This window comes from Eulemur rufifrons, chromosome 10 (assembly GCF_041146395.1).
Source record: "Eulemur rufifrons isolate Redbay chromosome 10, OSU_ERuf_1, whole genome shotgun sequence".
Classification (NCBI taxonomy): domain Eukaryota; kingdom Metazoa; phylum Chordata; class Mammalia; order Primates; family Lemuridae; genus Eulemur; species Eulemur rufifrons.
Window position 1 is genome coordinate 27890703 of NC_090992.1, and position 26328 is coordinate 27917030.

The window sequence follows — 26328 nt, forward strand, 5'->3', positions numbered from 1 at the left end:
ACTACAGGGTCAGGCCGCGGCAGCAGCGGCCACCAAAGCAGGGTGCTGAAAGAGAAGAGGAGGCAGGCTGGATTGACCTGTGGCCAGGACCTCGGAGGAGATTGGCAACAGCCCACCGCAGAGGTGAGTGGGAGCTACTGGGAAGGGGAAGCATTTGCGACAGTCAGGACGTGTCCGAGTTCACTTAAAGAAGGGCACAACACATTCTGCCTCCCTCTGCCACCACTCTGTCCTCTCCACTTACAGTACGGGTGAGATGTGCCTTTGAACAGCACAGTGCAGTCCCCTACATGTCGTGCTAGTGTCTGCATCCTCTGTCTGTCTGTGCCATCTGCCTCCGCTGTAGTCTTATTGTTCTAGCCATTGGCAGGAAATCATATTGGACTGGGTTTGGCTTCAAAACCATGGGAAGGAGCAACTGCTAGGTCAGAACTCCAACAACAGGCAGATCAAACTGGAAGAGACTATTGGGAAGCGACTGCTGCCTAAATGCTTCTTATCTCTAATCTGCCATCACCTGGAGGAGATGGGCAAATTATTATACAACAGTTTTAAAGTGTCTAGATATATATGTGGGCTCCAAGCTGCACACCCTGGTCAAAGCTGTTTTTATGCAACATACTGGGATTTATCAGTAGTGGCTCCAGTTTTGGAATTGTTAATGGCTGGATGGTACCTATGGAAACACTCCCACAAATGTTATTGGGTGAGGGGCATACCGTCAGTTGTATGGATGGAGGTGAAAATAGGCTAGTGGTTTTTAGGGTGCTCCTGCAGGCCTTCTGGGGCTTAAAGCAAGCAAGACAAGGTGCTGATTTGTGGGTTACTTCAGTTTCATGTGCAATTCCAACTAAATTGCTCTGATTGGGATGTAGAGATTCAATTCAATTTGCTAAAACAGAAATGCACTGAGCCTCAGCTTCTGACTTTAGATGGGAAAGTTGTTAGCACGAGGGAAAGGCACAGAATGTTCAATAGCATATGTTGGACACATTCTGAGGGCAGAAAAAGCAATGTTTTTGATTCTTTTGTCTCTTTTTTTCCCCACTCTGTTGCACGGGCCAGTGCCATGGCGTCAGCCTAGCTCACTGCAACCTCAAACTGCTTGGCTCAAGTGATCCTCTTACCTCAGCCTCCTGAATAGCTGGGACTACAGGCACGCACCACCACGCCTGGCTAATTTTTTCTGTTTTTAGTAGAGACAGGGTCTTGCTCTTGCTCAGGCTGGTCTCAAATTCCTGACCTTAAGCAATCCTCCTGCCTCGGCCTCCCAGAGTGCTAGGCTTATAGACATGAGCCACCGCGCCCAGCCTGTGGCTGACATCTTGATTGCAACTTCATGAGCAATCCTGATCCAGCGGCAGCCAGATAAATTGTCCCTGAAATCCAGATCCACAGAAACTGTGAGATAATAAATATGTATTGTTTTAATCCAGAAGCGTTGGGGTAATTCGATTCCTTTATCTCTTATTTATTCAGCAAATACTTCCTGAGTATCTGCTACATGCCAGGCATGTGCTTGGTGCTGTGGATCTCATAATAAAACAAGCAGGCTTTGGGTCTCACAGGCATGCAGTTGAGCATGGCAGTAAACTCATTTTTTCTTTTTTTTTTTTTTCTTGAGGCAGAGTCCTGCTCTGTCACCTGGCTAGAGTGCCGTGGTGTCAGCCTTGCTCACAGCAACCTCAAACTCCTGGGCTCAAGCAATCCTTCTGCCTCAGCCTCCCAAGTAGCTGGGGCTATAGGCATGCGCCACCATGCCCAGCTCATTTTTTCTATATATTTTAGTTGTCCAGTTAATTTCTTTCTATTGGCCGTAAACTCTTAAAGGATGAAAGTACCATGCAGCAAAAGGCGTGAAGGGGATATTACTGAAACTGACCCAAAGGAGTCATTTTTGTCTCAAAGTTTAATCTTTACCTTCATGTATTTCATCTTTTCTCATTTTTATTTTATTTTTAGACACAGAGGTCTCACTGTGTTGCCCAAGCTGGTCTTGAATACCTGGGCTCAAGTGATTGTCCCATCTCAGCCAGCCAAATAGCTGGGACCACAGGCATGTGCCACCACGCCTGGCTGTTTTATCTTTTCGGATGACTATCAGTCACTCTTCCTTCTATATAAGGCTCAGATTTGTACAGACCTTGAGTCCTAGCAGCTCCTCTGGTGAAACCCTTTTCACCAGAGGCTTTAAGCTGTATAATTACATTTCAGGTCCGTCTCCCAGTCCTGGAGGCAGACTGCTCAGCTTCCCCAGAGAATACAAACAGCCTGAGAGCAGACACTAAATTAAGGGGAGTACTAATGCTTGGGTCAGCTGCCCTCTCCATGTTGTTTCCCCACTTACGAAATAGAATTTATGCCATTCCAAAAACTCTTGTAGCACCAGGCAAAGTGTTAGGAAGGCTGGATTTTTCCAGAAACTGTGTGGAGTTTGGAGCAAGTCACTTCTGCCATCTAGGCCTATCTCCTTAGCTGTAAAATGCAAGGGGTAGACCAGATGACCTTGAGGTCTTCCTTTTTTTTTTTTTCTTCTCTAAGAGTAATTTATTTTAATAATTTTATACGATGCTTACAAAGAAAAAAATACACATTCACATAAAGATGATATATTTTATACCTATAAAATAGGAAAGCCAGAAACTATGTCATGCACCTGTAATTCCGGCTACTTGGGAGGCTAAGGTAGGAGGATTGCTTGAGCCCAGGAGTTCAAGTCTAGCCTGGGCAACATAGCAAGAGCCCATCTCAATAAACAAATAAACAAACAGTCTCTACTCCTTCCACCCTCACCCTATTCCCCTGTCTTATATTCAGATTCTCCAGGTTGTGAACATCAGGTATAGCCTCATAGTGTCATTTATCTAGATTGGGGATTCCTCAATAAAAAGCTTACACAGTCAGAATCGTCTGCTTTCAACACAACCACACTAAAATGTATCTAATTTGCATAATCTCACAATGTATATCAAATGCTCTTTAAGGGAGAATCAGTTTATTGTTATAAAATACTGGAATCTTTACTTTTAGCACATTTCATTTCTTTCTCTTCCCTGAATGCATTCCCTTCTTAAATAACTATTTCATATTCTCCTCCTAAATATTTTGTCATTTGAAAACTCAAAGTTATATAGAAATATTTTATAAAATAGGACAAGAAGCATGTCTTACACATCTCACACATCCCCTGTGTCTAGCATTATATCTGGTACACAATAAATGTTTCTTGAAAGAATGATTAATATTTTAGAGAAAACATGTTCTCTGGTATTAAAATACACCCAAACACTATCTAGTCCATTATTCATGGCTAATACAGGCCGATCTCACTCCTTTGTTTTATTTTTTTTGTTTGTTTTTGTTTTTGAGATAGAGTCTCAACATACCTCACAGCAACCTCAAACTCCTGGGATCAAGCAATCCTCCTGCCTCAGCCTCTCAAGTAGCTGGGACTATAGGAATGTGCCACCATGCCTGGCTAATTTTTTCTGTATATATATATTTTTAGTTGTCCATATAATTTCTTTCTATTTTTAGTAGATATGGCGTCTCGCTCTTGCTCAGGCTAATCCAGACTCTTGAACTCAAATGATCCACCCCCCTTGGCCTCCCAAAGTGCTAGGATTACCGGCGTGAGCCACTGCGCCCAGCCAAGCCCGATCTCATTCATTTGTTTCCCTTTCAATCTCTACACTCATCAACACCAATGCATTCTATATTTTTTGCAGTCTCAGTTGGTATAATGAGCACTGAATTCAAGTTCTTCCACTAAATAGCTTTCAGAGCTGAAGCCAATGACTGAATATCTCTATGCCTCCGTTTCTTCAGATGGAAAATCGGGGTATCTGAATAGATGAGCTGTAAGACAACTTCCATTTCTTAGATGGGAGACTTCAAAAGGTAGAAAAAAAAAGAATTAAATATTAAGTCGAAGAGAGGAAGCCCAGTAAAAATGTAATGATTATAATACCTTAACATATTAAATACTTATAAATGTTGTTAATTTTACTTGTCAAACTTTCTATCTTGAACACTGTCGTTGACAAACAATGTTAGGGAACTTCTCTGGGTGAAGACCCATCTGCCCACAATGTTTGAGGTCTCCCTTAGAACCTGTCTGACTGCCTGTGTTCATGTAAAGCTGAAAACATGCCTGCAGAAAGGTAGAGAGGCACAGAAAGCAAGCTGCTTTTGTCATAAAATATTCAGCAGAATGATAGGGTTGTGTAGGCTGGAGGACTCAACTACCTAGATAAAGATCTTGGGAGATGGTATATGGGTGTATTGGCATAGCTAAAGAATAAATGGCATGTTAGGAAATGCTTCCATGGTTCTAATGAAATCAGATGTCAATAGATAAAAGGTGCTGCTCCTACAGCCAAGAAGCCTTCCCACCACTAGAAGATAAACAGTCATTTTCCCTTTGGCCAGAAGGTATACGTGGAGCAGAGAAGTCCAAGGTCAAACTTACTTATCAGCCCCTAATCACTAAGTCTCAGCAATACCCAATTTCCATACCATGGACACAGTGCCCTGCCTTGTGGCATGAACCAGACCTGCCTCCTTCGAGGCTCAATGTCTTATCATACTGATAGTCAGCTAGACTCTGTTGGTTTTAGGTTTTTTTTTTGTTTGGTTGGTTTTTTTTTTTTTTTTTTTTTTTTGAGACAGAGTCTCACTCTGTTGCCCGGGCTAGAGTGAGTGCTGTGGCGTCAGCCTGGCTCACAGCAACCTCAAACTCCTGGGCTTAAGCAATCCTCCTGCCTCAGCCTCCCGAGTAGCTGGGACTACAGGCATGCGCCACCATGCCCAGCTAATTTTTTCTATATATATTTTAGTTGGCCAGATAATTTCTTTCTATTTTTAGTAGAGACGGGGTCTCACTCTTGCTCAGGCTGGTCTCGAACTCCTGACCTTGAGCTATCCACCCGCCTCGGCCTCCCAGAGTGCTAGGATTACAGGCGTGAGCCACCGCGCCCGGCCGGTTTTAGTTTTTGATTTCAATATCTGGTTCTGTTTACTTATACTTTATACTCAGCCTACATCTCAAAAGAGTTTGAGATAGCTACCAATAAAAGGATATAATACAATAGAACAGCTGCAAATAAATGAAAACTGATTAGAAACCGTCAGACACTATATACCTTTTATATTGTTTTGATGGAGAGAGTGTAATCTGTAGAGAAAATAACCAGGTGCTTTAATTGCTACTGCTCCGATTTTGAACCATGTAAAATTGTTAACAAGGAAAAAAAAAGAGGAAGAAGAAGAAGAAACCATTAGGGCACTGATTCTTAATCATAGTTACCTTTAATAATCTAATGAAAGTTATAGACCCTTCTATGATGAAAAAATGAACATGGAAAAATTTGCATATAATTTCAGGGGAGACAAAGAAGCCCTTCAAGAATGGAAATTATCTGATTTAAAGTAAAAGGAACGCTAATTAAAAGGAGAGCTAGTTACTGTAGGGATCTTTAATAAAGTGTTTCCTACAAATGGGCATTGAATTAACTTTTAAATATTTCTACAGTTTTCTGAATAGGTAAAATATGCTCATAGTGCAAAATTCAAAAGACAGAAAAGGGTAAAAAGATAGCCTTCCTCTACCCATGCACCCCAGCCATCCAGAAGCCATCACTATAACCAGTTTAACTATTCTTCCAGAGATAGTTTAATGTCCTGTGTATTATTCTATGTATGCATGAACATCGCATGCACACACACACAGGCACACTTACTTATGTCTCACACATTGTTTTATGTTCACTAAATACTTCTGAAGAGTATGCACAAAGCTGCCTTGTTCCTTGAATGGCTGCAGAGTGTTTCATTATTGGATGTATTATAATTTATTTAACGAGTCCTCCACTGATGAACATTTAGGTTGTTTCCAATCTTTAGCCACTAAAAATAACATTACAATGAACATCGTGTACATCTATCATTTTTTATATACAGGATTATATAATAGAAAAATAATCCCAAGAAGTGTAGTGGAGCACTAAATTTAACTCTGCGCTTACTGGTAGCCAAAGCAAAAAGGAGAAGAAATATGGATTGTCCAATTTTCTTTGCATTCCACAAGAAAGCATACCATTTCTTCCAGAGAGGAAAATGTCTGTGCTCTAATTCCTTTATTGGAATTTATCATCTGTATCCTCATAAAAAGTGTACTACTTCTTCTTAGGAACTAAATAATGGAGTAAGGAGTATCTTTAATGGCAGTTTTGATATTCATGTGGCAGATTCTTATAGCTATTTTTTTTTTCTTGTATCTATCTTGATTTTTTTTTTTTCTTTTAAGTATAGTCTGACTAAAACTCAGCATTCCTTGCATAAGTGAAAATGCAATCTGGGAGGAAAAGGTTTAGTTTTGAGGTTGGACACCCTGTATCCAAGAGCATGAGGAAAGCCTGGGCATTGTCCTCCTTTGAAGGTTTCCTGGGCGCGCAGATCTCCTGCACTACTCAGTAGTTTCTTAGCTCTGGCCCAGACCTCTAGCCCAGGACCTGCAGTCCCAGCTACTCGGGAGGCTGACACAGGAGGATCACTTGAGCCCAAGAGTTTGAGTCCAGCCTGGGCAACACAGTGACACCTTGTCTCTTAAAAAATTTTTTTTAAAAAAGACAAGAAGGCCGGGCGCGTTGGCTCACGCCTGTAATCCTAGCACTCTGGGAGGCCGAGGCGGGTGGATCGCTCAAGGTCAGGAGTTCGAGACCAGCCTGAGCAAGAGCGAGACCCCGTCTCTACTAAAAATAGAAAGAAATTATATGGACAACTAAAAATATATATATATATATAGAAAAATTAGCCGGGCATGGTGGCGCATGCCTGTAGTCCCAGCTACTCAGGAGGCTGAGGCAGGAGGATCGCTTGAGCTCAGGAGTTTGAGGTTGCTGTGAGCTAGGCTGACGCCACGGCACTCACTCTAGCCTGGGTAACAAAGTGAGACTCTGTCTCAAAAAAAAAAAATAATAAAAATAAAAAAAATAAAAAAATAAAAAAGACAAGAAGACTGGGCGTGGTGGCTCACACCTGTAATCCTAGCACTCTAGGAGGCCAAGGCGGGAGAATTACTTGAGGTCAGGAATTCAAGACCATCCTCAACAAGAGCAAGACCCCGCCTCTACTAAAAATAGAAAAAATTAGCCAGGTGTGATGGTGTGCACCTGTAGTCCCAGCTACTCAGGAGGCTGAGGCAGGAGGATCACTTGAGCCCAGGAGTTTGAGGTTGCTGTGAGCAGGGCTGACACCATGTCACTCTAGCCCGGGCAACAGAGAGAGACTCTGTCTCCAAAAAAAAAAAAAAGAAAAGAAAGAAAGGTGAGGCAATGGGAACAGTTATTTTGTATTATTTCCTAAGGTCATAGCTGGTAAACATGCATCTAGAATAATAAAGCCAAATACAATCATATACAACAGAATAGAATATCTGTAGAGAGGGAAATTAGTGGCACAGCGGCATGAAGTCCAGCTTGGAATCTGGGCCCTGAGCCTGGCTCTGCCACTTATCACCTATAGACTCTGGGAGGTCACCTGGCGTCCCTTTGTGTAGGTTCCTTCATCCGTGTAACGTGGCAGAACAAGATGACCTGTAATGCTGCTTTCCAGCCAGGTGATGACACTGTGCAATAGGGCTGGCCCGTAGCTTAACATGTGCCAGCTCCTCTGGACCGGTGCGCCTGCCCTGAGTGCTGTGGTTAGGACTGTGAGCTTGGTCCAGGCACAGGTGAAAGACGCCCGGAATGACAGGTGATGTCTACCAGCGATGACAGAATGTTGGAGGAGAATTTGCTACCTAATTCTTATTTTTTAATTAAATTTAAGATTGTTTGAATAGCTAACACATTCATATGGTCCCAACATTTCAATCATATAAAAACAAAAAACATTTATTGCCAATTGATTTTTCATAGGGGTGCCAAGACAATTCAATGGGGAAGGAATAGTTTTCAACAAATGGTACTTGGACACCTGGATATTCACATACAAAAGAATGAAGGTGGACCCCTTTCTTACACCATACACAAAAATTAACTCAAAATGGACAATGGACCTAAATGTAAGAGCTAAAATGATAAAATTCTTCCCAAAAACCTTAAATCTTAAATCTTTGTGACCTTGGATTAGGTAATGGTTTCTTAAATATGACATAAAAACACATCTCATTCTGCAAATGATACTATCAAGAAACTGAGGCCGGGCGCGGTGGCTCACGCCTGTAATCCTAGCACTCTGGGAGGCCGAGGCGGGTGGATCGCTCAAGGTCAGGAGTTCAAGACCAGCCTGAGCAAGAGTGAGACCCCGTCTCTACTAAAAATAGAAAGAAATTATATGGACAACTAAAATATATATATACAAAAAATTAGCCGGGCATGGTGGCACATGTCTGTAGTCCCAGCCACTCGGGAGGCTGAGGCAGTAGGATCGCTTAAGCCCAGGAGTTTGAGGTTGCTGTGAGCTAGGCTGACGCCACGGCACTCACTCTAGCCCGGGCAACAGAGTGAGACTCTGTCTCAAAAAAAAAAAAAAGAAACTGAAAAACAACCCACAGAATGAGAGTAATATCTGCAGGTCATATATCTGATAAGGAAAGGGACTGGCAACCAGAATGTACTATAAAGAACACTTACAACTCAATAATTTACAAAGACAACCAAATTTTAAAATGAGCAAAGGGTTTGAATAGATATTTCTCTAAAGCAGATACACAACCAAATGCAATCATCGTTAGTCATTAGAGAAATGCAAATTAAAACTAGTGAGAAACCCCTCCACACCCATAGGATGGCTGTAATTAAAATATATATGTACAACAACAAGTGTTGGTGAGGATGTAGAAAAATTGGAACTAGTGAGAATATAAAATGATGCAGCCGGTGTGGAAATCAGTTTGACAGTCTCTCACAATGGTAAACATAGTTACCGTATGACTCAGTAATTCTGCTTCTAAGCATTGTGAACAAATGTGAACCTGAAGGAACCAGTCCGTCAAGATTAGATGCCCAGTGGCTAAATGGGCCTAAATTTACAATAGAGCCAAGTGGCCATTTGCTGACTGGGGTACTCTGAGTTCTTCCCAAACCCAACCCTCTTTAACTTTGGGACTTTCGAGGAGCACACCTGAACCAACCAATCAGAGCTCACCTGCCTCAGCCAATCAGGGCTCAGCTGTGTCAGTTTCTACTGAAGACTACATCTACCCAGTTTGCAAGCTATTCTCTGGAATAAAATCTCTTTCCTCCAAATTTCTTTTTCAGAGAACTTCTGTTTGCGGTGTATATCCAAGAGAAATGAAAACATATGTCCACACAAAAACTTGTACACAAATGTTCATAGCAGCATTATTTGTAATAACCAAAAAATGGAAACCATCCATATGTGCATCATCTGATGAGTAGATGAACAAAATATGACATGTTCATGCAAAGGAATATTATTTAGCAATAAAAAGGAATGAAGTAAAGATATATGCTACAATATGAGTGAACTTTGAAAACATGCTCAGGGAAAGAAGCCAAACACAAAATGATCTGTATTTTAATATTGTATGATTTAATTTATACAAAATGTCCAGAGTAGGCAAATTCACAGAAACAAAAATAGATTAATGGTTGCCTAGGGGTGGAGGTGGGGCAAAAAGCCAGAACAGATGGAGAGATTGGGGATTGATGGCTAAGGAGTACAAGGTTTCTCTTTGAAGTAATAAGAATGTTCTCAAATTGTGCTGATAGATGCGTAACTGCAAATATATTAATACTAAAAGCCATTGAAATGAACACTTTTTTTTTTTTTTTTTTGAGACAGAGTCTCACTCTGTTGCCTGGGCTAGAGTGCCATGGCATCAGCCTAGCTCACAACAACCTCAAACTCCTGAGCTCAAGCAATCCTCCCGAGTAGCTGGGACTACAGGCATGCACCACCATGCCTGGCTAATTTTTTCTGTATATTTTTATTTTATTTTATTTGTTTATTTTATTTTTTTTTTTTTGAGACAGAGTCTCACTTTGTTGCCCGGGCTAGAGTGAGTGCCGTGGCGTCAGCCTAGCTCACAGCAACCTCAAACTCCTGGGCTTAAACGATCCTACTGCCTCAGCCTCCCAAGTAGCTGGGACTACAGGCACGCACCACCATGCCTGGCTAATTTTTGCTATATATATATTTTAGTTGGCCAGATAATTTCTTTCTATTTTTAGTAGAGACGGGAGTCTCGCTCTTGCTCAGGCTGGTCTCGAACTCCTGAGCTCAAACAATCCACCCGCCTCAGCCTCCCAGAGTGCTAGGATTACAGGTGTTAGCCACCGCACCCGGCCTCCACTTGTTTATTATCAGTTTTATTAAGACTCCAGAAAGTTCATCCTTTCATACTTTAAAATGAAGTTCTCAACATTTCTAATGATTCTCCTAGCCAATTCCTGTTAGGCTGCATTTTGAAAAAGAGGTTCATGCATATTCATTTACTTTTCCATAGAACAGTTGATTTCTTTCCCAAAAGTCCTGGTCCATGGTAGGGCGCGGTGGCTCACGCCTGTAATCCTAGCACTCTGGGAGGCTGAGGTGGGAGAATCACTCAAGTTCAGGAGTTCAAGACCAGCCTGAGCAAGAGTGGAGACCCTGTTTCTGCTAAAAAAAAAAAAAAAAAAAACCCGAAAAAGTTAGCTGGGCATGGTGGGACATGCCTGTAGTCCCAGTTACTTGGGAGCTTGAGGCAGGAGGATCACCTGAGCCCAGGAGTTTGAGGCTGGAGTGCACTGTGATATGATGCCACTGCACTCTAGCTGGGGCAGCAACAAAGCAGTACTCTGTCTCAAAAAAGAAAAAGTCTTGGTCCTTATTTTTAAAGCAACCAACTTGTTAGAACTACTCTTTAAGTCCCAGTTAAATCAGTTCATTCTTTTCTGTAACTGCAACAGCTCTTTAGTAACAGGGAGAAAGAAATGAAGAGAGAATAAATAAGTTTTTTCAAAAGCATTATATAACATGTTTTTGCAGTTCGTAGGCCTAGTATTTCTCATCCCCTCCACTCCACCATTCTTCCTTCTTCTGGCATTTTTCTAGCTATTCTTGCTTATTTATTTCTCCACATAAATTTTAGGATCAGTTTATCTGGTTCCAAGAACAACAACACATCTATTGGTTTAAAAAAAAAAAAAATCACTACCCGCCATTGACCTTGGCTTTGTCCATTCCCTACTTCCTTAGCTGCATGTGAAAACAATACCCAGACTCACCTGTGCTTTTTCATTCCAGATGAAGGGAGAAGCTAGAAGTATGCTGCATGATGACAAGCCAAAGCAGGTAAATGCCAGCACCTTGCTGCCAAACTGGTGAGAATGTAGCCAGTGGCTCCTCCCTTATCTGCACTCACTTGTATCTGACCCAAGGTTCAGGGCTGGCTGACACATGGTGATGTCCTCATTTCAGTAACTGAGCTGATTGTAACCGCAGCGCCTTTGCCTGCACGACAGTGTGGGTGGCCGTGGGTAGTTAGTTGAAAAGCCCTGTTTTCAACTGTTGCTGTCTCTTGGCCAGCCCTGCCTGTAGCCCTTAGCATGCCCTGTGCTTCAGGCTTTAGAACCACCACTTTATATAACTGCTCTGGGGACAACAGAGGCCCCCTGGGGGATGGAGCCAGGAAGGCTGTTGACCCCAGCCAACTTCTGCACTGGGTTCCCGTGCTTCTCGGGGACCTTTGCTCTGTTTATATCCTCTTCATCTGGGCTGCTGGAGAGATTAAAAACCCACTATCCCTAAAAATCATCTAATTTTTTTTTAGTATGTGAAACTGAGGTTTTGATTTGACTTAATTTGGTTTGATCTAACTCAGAAGATGAAAAATTCCCACTGAGTCTAGAAAAGTTCCTGAAAACTCTCAGGATCCTAAAAAAAAGGAATAATTGGAAAAGCCTAAGGTAAACTGTCTAGCAAACTCAGGGGGCATTTGAATGGCCCATGTAAAAGAACAAGGTCCCCAGATTGGTCTGGCCAATCCAGCCAGAGAGGGAGAGATTATTTCCAGAGCTGAGAACGCTGATGAGTGCTAGCCGTTCAAAGCATTCCCTGGCCGTGAAAAGTGACTAAATGACTGTTGGTCTTTTGATGAAAATGCCAAGAAATGATTCAGTGCAGATTCAATTTGTGCAGAATGAGTTAATCAAAACAACCTGCTCCTTCAGATCTTGAAAGTCTGGATTAGTACGTAGCATCCTGTTAGACCATCTCCTCCCACCCCGCACCCCTGCTGACCCCTCCCTGCACGCAGCCACTCAGCCCTTCGCTAACTGCAGGTGAGCCCCAGGCACACGCCACAGGGACCACCACCTCCAGTTCCTTCCTACAAAAGAGTATGGGCAGACCCCATCTGGGCCTAGAGACACAGAACTGAGTGTGACATGTGTCATTCCTGTCCACAGTACAGTGGAAACTGGTGATACTCCTGGCTACTGTTTTCCCTCTGAAGCAGGGACCGTGTTGTTTGGCCATGGAGCTTGCAATGACCTGTGGTTTAGAGAACCTTTTGGACGGGAACATATAAGGACCTCCCAGTGACTGGCGATGGTCTCTTCTTTACTCTTAGGATGGCTGGTCTTTAGCTGGCAGCCTAGGTGACTCTTGCTGGAAGGCAGAGGAATTACGAAAAGTCAGAACATGTATTCAATTCACTCTTTTCTTCAAGGGCAAGAGGGTGGGATTGGAAACACAGGCCTGGCACATGAACACAGTGAAGGCCCCTTGACTGGGAAAGGATTTCCTCATCACAGTTTCTGCAGCTCCTTCTATGATGGCCCTCTCAACCCTGCCTGCCCCCTGGCATTACCTGGGGAGCCCAGGTCCCACTCCTGCAGACTCATGGAATGGGTTGGAGAGGACCCTGGGCATCGGGACTTTTTTAAAGCTCCCAGGTGATTCTAATGTGCAGATAATGGGTATCTCCATTTGCCACAGAGGACTGGTGATGAAACCCAGAGCTATTAGAGGGCTCGTCTGTTCTTTGAGTGGTAGAACTGCCTACTAGTTTCTTCAGAGTCAGGGTAATTCCCTTCCCTTCCTCAGCCTTGATCTCTAAATTATCTCCATAAACACACCAATGAGCTCTTGATAAGGAGGAGCCTCCCACAGAAGCTGGGAAAAGATTAGCAGATGTCCCTTCCTGGCTGGTTGACAAACTGGTCCCCGCAGCATTCCTGCTGGGCCCCGGCAGTGAGCTGGGCATGAAGGCAGGAGGCTGGCTGGGATCTGACACTTTCTTGTCCTCCTCCAGGAGGGGCACATCTGGGGCTCCATGAAGAGGACAGCTTTCATCCTGGGCTCTGGCCTTCTCTTGTTTGTGGCCTTCTGGAACTCAGTCACATGGTAAGTCCGCCCCTCTCAGCTTTGATCCAGGACCTGGGGGCAGCGTGGTGGCACCTGGGCAGAGTGAGGAGTAAGGAGCTGTCTGCCCACTAGTCTTCACCTGGAAACCCGACTGGTTTTTCTTCAAAGGCATCTTCAGAGATTTTGGGGTGCTTCTGGCTACTTTTGGCAAGCCCAGTGGGAAAGGCTGCTGTCTACCTATGAAGGGAAGGAGTGGATCCTCTACATTATAGGTAAGCCTCCCAAACCACCAGTACTTAGGGAACTTAATTCCTTTTCTACTGTTTTGTTCTCTCCTTTGAGACTTCTCAGTTTATTATTCCAAGGGATGAGGACTTGAAGTTCAAAAAGGTGGTCACCCCAAAGAGCCCTAAACTCTCTGAGGTAGTCTGGAAACAGGATGTCTAGGAAAAGAAGCCGAGAAGTTGAGAACACTCCCCACAGAAAAATGGGAAATGTTTTATGTGAAAATGAATGCATGTTTAGAGCAATAATCCTGTTTCTACATGTAATTTCACAAGTGCAGAAAGCTGCCGTATGTTGTCTGAGACTGTGTCCTCTGTACATGTTACAATCAGTGCTTGACAGCAAGTGACCACACAATATTTACTGACAGCATGGATGGCTCCAAACAAGCCTAAGAAAATAAAATGGAAGGAAAATGCCATTTAAACATAGATATTTATAGCAGCACTGTCTATAGTAATGAATGTCCTCAATCATACATTTATTTACTCAATTATTTATGTATAATTTATTTAATATTATATATTATTACATATCATGTCTAATAAATATAAATGTATTGATATATTATATATAAATGTACATGTTACTATGTGCCAAACCTATATGGAAGATATGTAACTATTTCAGATGAAATGTTTGCCTAGCCCATTAAAAAAAATAAATCACAGTCTAGAAGAGGAGACAAAAAGTGTGAGTTGTCACAAAGCAAAAGTACATATAAAATGGGCCTGAGAGGCCAGGTATGATGTCTCACGTCTGTAATCCTAGCACTTTGGGAGGCTGAGATGGAAGATCACTTGAGCCCAGGAATTTGAGACCAACCTGAGCAACATAGCGAGACCTTGTCTCTACAAAAAACAGAAAAATTAGCTGAGCATGGTGTCACATGCCTGTAGTCCCAGCTCCTCGGGAGGCTGAGGCAGGAGGATCACTTGAACCCAGGAGTTTGAGGTTCCAGTGAGCTATGATGACGGCACTGCACTCCAGCCTGGGCAACAGAGCAAGACCCTATCTCAAAAAAAAAAAAAAAAAATGTGCCTGAGGATCGTTTTCAGCTGGAAGGAGAGCTCTGAAAATGGGCTGAACATTAAATATAACAGACTCAATGGAATCTTAAACAGCCACCGAACAATGTAGATTACTTATGTATATGGGGAAAGTGGTAGGAAAACATTTTATATACTTCCGTTACAATGATGTGAAAGCTACCTATTATTTGGTGATAAGCAAGTACCAGAAAGATAAAATATTTGCAATTTTAAATGTTAGAGGTGGAAGAAAATTCAAGATCATCTTATGCTGTGGTTTTCATTCTGTATTCCTTGCGGAGCCTTTGCAGTTCCAAGTAGGCAGACACCTGGTTGGATGGCCCACTGGGTAACCACCAACCTAACATTTTTTTTTCCAAAATAAAAAAATAGCTTATTTCCAAGTATATAAGTAAATATGTGCTCATTTTAAAAATAAAAATCAGGCCAAGTGTGGTGACTCACACCTGTAATCCCAGCACTTTGGGAGGTTGAGGTGAGAAGTCACTCCTTTCTTCCTCTTTCTTCCCTTACTGTCACAGAGTTAAGTAAAAGGCTGTATTTGCCCTTTGGGATTTTTTTTTAATTTTAATTTTTTAGATAGGGTCTCACTCTGTCATCCAGGCTGGAGTACAGTGGTGTGATCATAGCTCACTGCAGCCTTGAACTCTGGGCTCAAGTGATCCTCCTGTCTCAGCCTCCCAAGTAGCTGGGACCACAGGTGCATGCCACCATGTCCAGCTAATTGTTCTTATTTGTTGTAGGATGGGGTCTCACTATGTTCCCCAGGGTGGTCTCAAACTCCTGGGCTCAAGTGATCCTCTTGCCTTGGCCTCCCAAAGTGCTAGGATTCTGGGTGTGAGGTACCTTGCCCGACTGTCCTTTGGGATTTTGAATCTAGAGGAGGAGGCAAAACAGGGACAAATCAAGTTAGCAGTATAAGAGTTAAGTAATACTGTAATGTCACTTGGATAACTGCCACCTGGTGTGGACAAAATGCTGTTTGTTCACAGTGGGTGACTGGAGACACCTGGAATGACTTCATAGAAAAGCAGGATATGAAGCAAAAAGCCAAATCTAAATTTTAAGTCTTGATTGGTATTTTCTAAAATATTGTGCAGAACATCAGTGCTGTGGAATTAGTAATGGGGTGGCCATATAATTTATTATCCAAATAGGGATACTTGTGAGAGTGAAAGGAGGTGTTATTAACAATTATGCTGGAATAATAGATGTAAATTGAAACTGTCCCTTAGATTCATGGAAGCTTATATAAAATAATAATAATAAAAAAAAGAAACTGCCTTGGGCAAACAGATGTATGACCATCATATTCTTAGGTATTCTGAGAAAACAGAATATCTCTTAGGTATTGTAGGATCAAACAAGGCTGGGAAAGGTGGAGTTTAACAAACAGGTTTCTCTGCTGCAGGAATTCTCAGAGCCGTTAACACACTAGCATGGACCACAACTCTCCAAAACAGCAGGGTTTGAAGACTATGTCACCAAGAAGCCCCTTGAAAGATGAGTTTCCACTTTGCAAATCAACCTAAGTGCCCATCCATTGATGAGTGGATAAAGAAAATGTGGTATCTGAGACAGTTCTATAGAGTGGGAAAAAAAAAAAAAAGTAAAGTAAACGTGGTGTGTACATATACACCCTGGAGTACTACTCAGCCACAAAAAGGAATAAAATAATGTCATTTTTAGCAAGTTGGATAGAATTGGAGAAGTGAAGTATCTCAGGAATGGAAAAACGAACACATGTTCTTACTAATAAGTGGGAGCTAAACGATGGCTACATGGTCATAAAAGGGCGTAAAGGACATTGGAAACTATGAAGGGGGGAGGGGGAAGGGGGTGAGGGATAAAAACATACCTGTCAGGTCCAATCAACGTACACTGTTCTGGTGACAGGCCCACTAACAGCCCTGACTTGAGCATGACACATTCATCCGTGTTAACAAGAACACTTGTACCGCCTGAGATTTTGAAATTAAAATTCTAGGCCGGGTGCGGTGGCTCACGCCTGTAATCCTAGCACTCTGGGAGGCCGAGGCGGGCGGATCGCTCAAGGTCAGGAGTTCGAGACCAGCCTGAGCAAGAGCGAGACCCCATCTCTACTAAAAATAGAAAGAAATTATATGGACAACTAAAATATATATAGAAAAAATTAGCCGGGCATGGTGGCGCGTGCCTGTAGTCCCAGCTACTCGGGAGGCTGAGACAGTAGGATCGCTTGAGCCCAGGAGTTTGAGGTTGCTGTGAGCTAGGCTGATGCCATGGCACTCACTCTAGCCCGGGCAACAAAGTGAGACTCTGTCTCAAAAAAAAAAAAAAAAAAATTCTATATATCAAAAAAGAAAGATGAGTCTTCTACCTAGGGAAATGCTAAGTAAACAACACCTAAGTTGTACATCTCAGTTAGTAGGATAAAGGGATTAGGTCTCTCGACTGACTTCTGGTCCAGTGCTCAGTGCGAACCATGCCATATCCAACACTCCCTCTGCTTCTCCTTGGCAATTCATAAAGGGTTCAGTGGGCAGACTTCCAAATGTTAACTTTTTTTTTTTTTTTTTTTGAGACAGAGTCTTGCTCTGTTGCCCGGGCTAGAGTGAGTGCCGTGGCGTCAGCCTAGCTCACAGCAACCTCAAACTCCTGGGCTCAAGCAATCCTTCTGCCTCAGCCTCCCAAGTAGCTGGGACTACAAGCATGTGCCACCATGCCCGGCTCATTTTTTCTATATATATTTTTAGTTGTCCATATAATTTCTTTCTATTTTTTAGTAGAGACAGGGTCTCGCTCTTGCTCAGGCTGGTCTCGAACTCCTGACCTTGAGCGATCCACCCGCCTCGGCCTCCCAGAGTGCTAGGATTACAGGCGTGAGCCACCACGTCCGGCCCCAAATGTTAACTTGAATTCATTTTTACTTGGAGTATATTATATATCTTAATGTATTTTCTCATATATATAAATCTTATGAAAGCCACCAACTACCCTGAAGGTTGTTGTCCCCATTGTACAGCTAAAAAAATAAATAGAGACACTCCTTAGTTGACCTGTCCTAGTTCTCACAGCTAATTTGTCACCCAGGAGTAAAGGTAAGCCTATGGTCCCGAGCCCTAAGATGTCCCTGGCAAGGGACTGTCTACGATGCAGCCTTACTCTCCAGAAAAAGTGCGTTCAGTTAATACATGTGCCGTGAGAGCCTGAAGTCACCCTGACTGTTTCTGCTTCCCGACCTCAGGAACCACCCAAGTGCCCAGTCTGTGCTTCTGGAGCTTCAACGGGCTTCTCCTGGTGGTCGACACCACTGGAAAACCTAACTTCATCTCCCGCTATCGCATTCAGGTTGGGAAGAACGAACCTGTAAGTGTTCCTGTGGCTTCTCCTGGTCGAAACACAGAAAGCAAGAGCGAAAAGCCATAGTCAAGAGTTCTCATCACTGGCCCAGGAGAGACCATGGCCAGTGTGAGCCAAATTATTATGGACAAGGCTGCCACAGTTTAGAAGGTTAGAGAGAGGAAATAATTTGCCCAACATCTCAGAGCTACTCAAACGAGTGGCCAGTAAAGAGTAATGTTCTGGCCTCTGTTCCCAGCCCAGGCCCCGCACCTGCCTGTGCCGCCCCATGGCCACAGAGACAGCAACGGCTGGGTGCTGAATCACGGGGAACAGCTGCCCAAACAGTGGGTGACCGCAATAGACGGATAGTATAGATTCTGAATGTGTGGGTGGTGGTGGTTTTTTAAACAAGTCCTCCTTCCTAAATATTCAGTTCAACCCACAGTGCAAAGTACCAGGGCAAATCCATGGTAACCAAGATCGAGACCCTGCTTCCGGGGAACTCTGACTTCCACGGCACCAGGAAGCGTGCCCCCCTGCTCCCTGAGCATGGTTCGCCAGCTTAGTGCCAACAACCTCCAGAGAGGGTTCCACAACAGGGAAGAAGCTGATTCTGAAACCCAGGTTCCTCCCCCAGCCCTGCCCAAACCACATCCTGGCTTCTTTCCCAGACAAGACAATCATCCTTTAATCATCTGCCCAGGAGTCTGGGTGAATCACCTCAGTTCTCAGGGCCTTCTGCCCCAGCCAACACTCCAGAAAGGTAGAATGGAAAACAGTGCTCCTGACCCACTTCTTTGGGAAGGCCACAGCTGCTGGCCTGGCTCATAGCAACCCCCCCCCACCCGGCCCCTCGCCCCTCTACCCGCCCCCCCACCCCACCACACTTGCGACAACAGCCGCCAGCCAGCCCAGGGGGCTCCCTCCAGGCTCAGCTTGGCAGGACCTGGACTGGAGCCTGAAGTGTCAGAGCCAGTGCTTGCCCTTGACAACCGGTCATCTGTCAGACCATGGCCGTCTCCTCGGCAGCCACCACTGACTAAATGATTACATCTTCAAGGCCAAGTGCCATTAATACAACAATCTTCTACGGCCTCAGAGTCTACAACGATTGGAGAACTACGGAGGAAGTTCTCATTGCATTTCACAGACGCTGAGGTTCAGAAAGGTGCAGTGACTAGCTCAAGATCAGACTGTTACTAGAGCTTGTCCCATCTGACTCCCAGTCCAGTGCTCCTGCATCATGTGCACCCTCAGGTGGGCACACAAGGAGGAAGGAACCTCCCAAGGCCGTTTAATCTTTAGCCGTCTCCAGGAAGGACTGACCCCTGACCCAATAGGACAGAAACAGATCCTCAAGTGGGAGCTGAATGCTCCCCGGTATCCACATGATCTATCCCTGGTCTGCTCACTCTCCCGCTCTCCTGCATGGCTAGTTCACACCCTCCCCTCTCCCCTCAAATCCCCGACCTCTCCTCTCCTGACCTCTCTGGCAGAAGAAGGCCTTGCTTCCTACTTCACTGAGGAAAAACAAGCAGAGAGAGTTTCACAGCCTCACACCACATCGGCCTACCAGCAGCACCTGCGCCCACACGCTCTGCCTTCCCACCTGACACCACAGGTGACCTCTCCTTGCTCCTACCTGTAGGTGATTCCTCCACCATCTGTGTGCTACACCCATCACCAGGAACCGGCTTCGGCAATTCTCTCCCTCTTCATTCTCTCACTCTGATTATTCCTCTTTGGATTATTACAAACATGCTGTCATTTTTTCCATCTTAAAAAAAAAAAAACCAACCAACCAACCCTTGACTCCACTCCCATACCCACCACCACGCATACTTTTGCTCCCCTTTGCAGCAAAGCTCTATGAAAGAGTTGTCTATACAGTTTCCAATTCCTCTCTGTCCACTCTCTTTCCCCAACATTTTGTAATTATGAATGTTAAACATACACACAGAAAAGTTGAAAACATAGTACAATGATCACTATTTGTTGTTTCTGGCCTATCTTCCCCACTGGAATATACATTCCATGAGGGCAGGAATGTATTTTGTTTTGTTCATTGGTTTATTTTCAGCACCTGAAATGCTGAATGGTACATAGTAGATTCTCAATAAATATCAGTTAAATAAATGAATAAACAGATGTGATACCCCAGTCTTGGTCAAGGTTTCCAGAAGAGGTAGATGGCCTCATCTTGTATGTCCTATCAAAACAGGCCAGCCAGACTTGGCCTCACCTTGAGAAGGAAATACAAAATTAAAGAGTGAATTCTGGGCCGGGCGCGGTGGCTCACGCCTGTAATCCTAGCACTCTGGGAGGCCGAGGTGGGCGGATCGTTTGAGCTCAGGAGTTCGAGACCAGCCTGAGCAAGAGCGAGACCCCATCTCTACTAAAAATAGAAAGAAATTATATGGACAGCTAAAAATATATATAGAAAAAATTAGCCGGGCATGGTGGTGCATGCCTGTAGTCCCAGCTACTCGGGAGGCTGAGACAGGAGGATTGCTTGAGCCCAGGAGTTTGAGGTTGCTGTGAGCTAGGCTGACGCCACGGCACTCACTCTAGCCTGGGCAACAGAGTGAGACTCTGTCTCAAAAAAAAAAAAAAAAAAAAAGAGTGAATTCTGAAGTCAGTCAATGCAAGCAGTGGAAAGGCTGGAGGAAGAGGCAGGCCTTATTCTGAACCCAGCCCCATCTTGGGGCAGAAAACCCTCCAGCTTGCACAGGGAACTCAGGGAGGAATCCCTTCTAACCAAATCCCAAATGAGCTGGTCAGGACCCAAGAAGTGACCTTTGGTCACTGGGCTATTCCCTGGAGCCCCAGTTCTCTGACAAAGGGAAGGGTCAAGGGGTTACTGATTCTTGGGGGAAATGCTGGCTGTAATACTGAGGCGGAATGGAGTTTGGGCATTTGGGGCCAGCGCTCCATAGTGCATCCAGGTGAAAACGCTTGGCCAGACCCCTATCCTGACAGCTCCACCATGAAAACCAGGAAGTCAAGAGGCTAGATAAACAGCTCCCTGGCTGGCCTCCTTCTTTGTTGGAGGCCTAATCCAGTGAAGGTGGACCACATGAGGAAGCAGATGACCTTGATCTCTGCCTCCAATCATGAACAAGGTTCTCCAGTGGGGAAGGGCTAAAGGGCTGAAATGGGATGTCAACCTGAGGTTGACAGCCTTCTCCAAGAACCATGGAGGCTCCTCAAGTTACCCGCAAGGAATACATGGGGCCTAGCGAGAGGAATGGGGAGGACAGTGGTATTTGCAGAACAAGGAAGGAGAAGGCAGGTTCAGGCAAAGCCTGAAGGCTGCTGGGAGTTCCCAAGGGCAGTGGCATTACTCATCAGCCTAACAGCCCAGGCCTTATTCTGCAATGTTTCCAACCCCAGGGCTGGGTGGCAGTCAGGAGCTGCTGGCTATGCCCAGCCATCACTCCCTGAGTGAGGGCCTCTGAACAGGTCACAGAAGAGCCCGTTTTTCTAGAAGGGAAAGCCCTACTTCTCACACTCTTGTCCATCTCTCTCCTTCCTTCCCTTGGGCAGGTGGACCCTGTGAAGCTACGCCGGTCTATCCACACAGTTCTTTTCAACCAGTTCATCATCTCTCTCCCCATGATGGTTCTCCTCTATCCCTTTCTCAAGTGGTGGGGAGACCCCTGCCGCCGTGAGCTACCTACCTTCCACTGGTTCCTCCTGGAGCTTGCAGTCTTCACCCTGATTGAGGAAGTCTTGTTCTACTACTCACACCGGTGAGCAGTCCCTGCCTGAGCACAGCTGGCTCCTCCCCCTACCCAGGGCCCAACAAAGAAACGGGAGGCCTCTGAATTGTAGGACCAACACCCCCTGGCCTCAAGTCTCCCATTAAATGGTTGACAGAGAGACAACTATCTGTCCCATAACCAACAACTTGGGACAACTGAAGATTGTCCAGGAAAGAGCAAGCTTCTCCATTCGTGTGGCAGGCGGGGCAGTTTCCATTCACTTCCTTACTGAATCCTTTGTGGGCATCATCCCCAGGTACAGATAATACAACTGGGCTACAGAGGCAAAGTAACCCACGCCCAAGTTATGCAGCGTAAGGGTGGGGTTGGAACTTGAAGACAGGCCTGAGCGCCAGTCCCATGTGTTTTTCAACTTGGCTCCACGGATGGAACCCTAGTTCCTACCTTTGGTTTCTCATGGTCTGGCGGGGTAGGGTGAGCGGAGAATCAGCAGATTATTAACTGTTAACTATCTCCCCAGGCTCCTTCATCACCCAACATTCTATAAGAAAATCCACAAGAAACACCACGAGTGGACAGCTCCCATTGGTGTGATCTCTCTCTATGCACACCCTATAGAGCATGTGGTGAGTAGAGCTCTACTCTCCCCAGAGGTGAAAGACAAATGCCCCCAACCACCCTTCCTAAGTTCTCCTGCAGAGAATTAGACTACACTGGCCCTTTCTTTCTTCTTCCCATTTAACAGCTGCCATTTTTCGCTGACCTGCCACAGGCAAGGCTAAATTGCTAACAAGTTATCTCATTGAACCCTCCCAACAGCATTTTTTAATCCTGACTTTGCTAATGATGAAGCTGAGGCCCAAACAGTTAATAACTTGTCCCAGGTGACAAAGGTGAATGTCTTCAACAGATTAAGGTCTTGAAACTCTTTCAGCTTCTCCAGATCGGAGTCTGGTACCACCCTGGGGCAAAGTGGACACGCAACTGTGTCCCCTCCCTCTCCCTGGGCCCCGCCTTCAATCATCCCTCCTCTTGCAGGCCTCCAACATGCTGCCGGCGATGGCGGGTCCTTTAGTAATGGGCTCCCATTTATCCTCCATCACCATGTGGTTTTCCTTGGCCCTCATCATCACCACCATCTCCCACTGTGGCTACCACCTACCCTTCCTGCCTTCACCTGAATTCCACGACTACCACCATCTCAAGTAAGGACCCCTCCATCAGCTTCTGATGTGGACACTGGTGTCTGAGTTTAAACGTGGGTGTTAGTTGGGGGAGAGGTCTGAGGGTTGGAAAAGTAATGGCCCCACTGGGACCAACTTACTCCTTTCCTTTTTTCTGACTTTAGGTACAACTGGGGTTTTTTAACCTTTATTTGGGTTCTGGACCCTTTGATATGTAATGTAAGCTATGGACACACTATTCAGAAAAATATACACATGCATACAAATCCTGCATGCAATTCCAGGGAATTGTGCACACTCGGAAAGCCCCCAGGCTTTTTCAGATGTGTTCTACAAACCTCCTAGACCAGAACCAACTGAGATGCTTGTTTAAAAATGCAAGTTCTTCCAGCTTGAGCAAGAGCGAGACCCCATCTCCACAAAAAAAATAGAAAAAAATTAGCTTGGTGTGGTGGCATGCACCTAGAGTCTCAGCTACTGAGGAGACAGTGGGGCAGGATACTGGAGCCCAGGAGTTGGAGGTTGCAGTGAGCTATGATGATGCCACTACACTCTAGCCTGGGCAACAGACCCTGTTTTTTTTTTTTTTGTTGTTGAGACAGAGTCTCACTTTGTTGCCCAGGCTAGAGTGAGTGCCGTGGCGTCAGCTTAGCTCACAGCAACCTCAGACTCCTCGGCTTAAGCGATCCTACTGCCTCAGCCTCCCGAGTAGCTGGGACTACAGGCATGCGCCACTATGCCCGGCTAATTTTTTCTATATAGATTTTTAGTTGTCCATATAATGTCTTTCTATTTTTAGTAGAGACGGGGTCTCGCTCAGGCTGGTCTCGAACTCCTGACCTTGAGCAATCCACCCGCCTCGGCCTCCCAGAGTGCTAGGATTACAGGCGTGAGCCACCGCGCCCGGCCTAACAGACCCTGTTTCAAAAAAAAAAAAAAAAAAAAAAAGTTTCTTAGGCTGAGGTGGGGGGATTAATTGAGCTCAGGAATTCGACAGCAGCCTGAGCAAGAGCGAGACCCTGTCTCTATTAAAAATAGAAAAAATTAGCCAGGTGTTGTGGCACGTGTCTGTAGTCCCAGCTACTTGGGAGGCTGAGGCAGGAGGATCGCTTGAGCCCAGGAGTTTGAGGTTGCTGTGAGCTAGGCTAACACCACGGTACTCTAGCCAGGGCAACAGAGTGACACTGTCTCAAAAAAAAAAAAACAAAAACAAAAAAACAAACAACAAAAACCGTTTCTTGAGTTCCACTCCAAATATGCTGAATCAAAGTATCTGGGAGAGCAGGGCCTGGAAACCTGCATTTCAGTAAGTGTTCCAGGGCATTCTGATGCAGGTGCCCTGAACAAGCTTTAGTTCTGCCACAGGTTCTCAAACTGTGTGTATCGGAACCATAGAGCGAGCTTTTCAAAGGCAGACTCCGGATTTTGCAGGCCTGTTGTGGCCTCAGGATGGTGCGTTTCCAGCAATGCATCAGGTTACTCTGATGCAGGTGGTCAGGATGGTGGTGACAGGAGTGGGGTAGGAGGGCTGAGAAATGTGGGAGGGGCTGGCACAGATAAAATGGATATCCGTACAGCGGCCTCCAGCACTAGCACTGCAGCACCTTCCTCTCTCCTGCAGGTTCACCCAGTGCTACGGGGTGCTGGGGGTGCTGGACCACCTCCATGGGACCGACACCCTGTTCAAGCAGACCAAAGCCTATGAGAGGCACATTCTCCTGCTGGGCTTCACGCCGCTCTCTGAGAGCATCCCCGACTCCCCGAAGAAGACGGAATGAGAGGGCCATCCCATCCCAGCTGTCCGCTCAGCAGCGGCATGCAGAGGTGGCCCGAGGCCTCCTGACTGCACCTAACAACTTGCCTCCTTTAGCCACACACACTCTAATGATGTCACCACTAGGGCAGAGGGAAGGTCAGCTTCCTGGAGAAGCAGGACCTAGGATGGGGCCAGGGCTTCCCCCAAGTGAGTGTCCTTGATGTGCCCTGATAGGACCAGGAGTTGGTTTAAGGAAAAGGAAAAAACAGCTCCCCAGAATGGAGGCCAATCACAAGGAGGAAAACACTTTGAAAGGGTTCCCATGAGTCCCCCAGTCCTCTGCTCTGCAAGGGGAGAGGGGTTCCACACCAGACAACTCCACTGTGGCCTAGGCCAGGAGCAGAGAACGGCAAAGGTGACAGTGGGACTGGAGGCCACCTGGCTTCAGGGAGAGCTCCTTGTGGTGCCAGGGGCTGAGGGAACCGGATATCACTTTGCCCCTTCCTGTCCCAAAAGGCTTTTCTCATACCCTACTCAGGACAGGGCCAGGACACCCTGACAAATGGTTACAGGTCTCAGTTCTTAACATGCCAGATGCCAGCGCCACTTCCCCTCCACACACACACAGAGTCAGTGACCACATTTCACCTCTGCCCCACCACAAACAAATGTCTTCCCTCTCTGGAAAATAAAAAAATCACAGGAGCTCCTCCCTGGACTGAAACTGAGATACCAAAGAGATGCAGACCAACCCCCAACACCTTTAGCATTATGTGGAAACCAAAGACCAAACCTCGAGGAACTACTAAGCTGAGGGCCCTTTGGCCCACAAAGGGGTCAGGGTTGCTGCCCTTTGGGGACACCCAGCTGAGGCCCTTAAGTAGCCTACCTCAATCAGGACCAGAGGTTAGAACCTCTTTCTCCCCCAACAAAGAGCCCAGAAAACTATGGCTTAGCAAAGGGCAAAATCCCTTTTTCCCCAAATGGCTAAACATCTTTCCCAACACCATTTATTCAGGGTGATTTTACCAGGAACCTTATTGTCTACAACAAAACCACAGCCTGGCACCGTGGCACGCGCCTGTAGTCACAGCTACTTTGGAGGCTGAGGCAGGAGGACCACTTGAGCTTAGGAGAGTTGGAGACCAGTCTAAACATGGTGAAATACCGTCTTAAAAAAAAAGAAAAAAAAGAACAAAACAAAACCACAGAGCTGCTTGGGTTTAAGTGGTCCCTATTCTGGACTTCCTTCAGCAGCCAGACATGGCCAGGAACCCTGTTGCTCCCAAGAACAATTTTAAGACCACTCTTTGATCTGAAAGACCATTTACCAAATTTTTACGTACTTTGTGCTTATTTCTAGCTTTCAGTTCTCTTCTGTTAAGAAAACCACCTGCTGTGGCTTTAACATCTGATAGGGTCAAGTCTCCAGGCAGGATTGTCAAAAAGGACTTCGTCCTATCAGCCCTAGGACTGCAGAGGACTCGCCTGGTAGGGCAACTGAACACCCACCAGACACATCCTCCCTGGCCTTCCACAGCCTTGCCTGCTCCCTCTGGCCTTGGTGGGCCCAGCTCCTTCCCTAGGATGGTTTGTGCTTCTCGTGCATCAAAGCCTAAGTTCTCACAGCTGCTGGCCTGTACCAATCCCCTATTTCTAAAAATAAAGATTTGGGAAAAAGTCTA

The 26328-nt window shown here is 45.4% G+C and overlaps 1 protein-coding gene across 1 annotated transcript; it reads left to right on the plus strand.

The window, feature by feature from the left end:
• On the plus strand, positions 1–26328 carry FAXDC2 (fatty acid hydroxylase domain containing 2). The gene is made up of 9 exons (XM_069483897.1): positions 1–123; positions 11254–11301; positions 13265–13356; positions 13486–13589; positions 17881–18002; positions 21525–21730; positions 22224–22329; positions 22742–22908; positions 24509–26328. The coding sequence occupies exons 2-9, from the start codon at positions 11254–11256 to the stop codon at positions 24663–24665; spliced, it is 1002 nt and encodes a 333-aa protein (XP_069339998.1). The 5' UTR covers positions 1–123; the 3' UTR covers positions 24666–26328.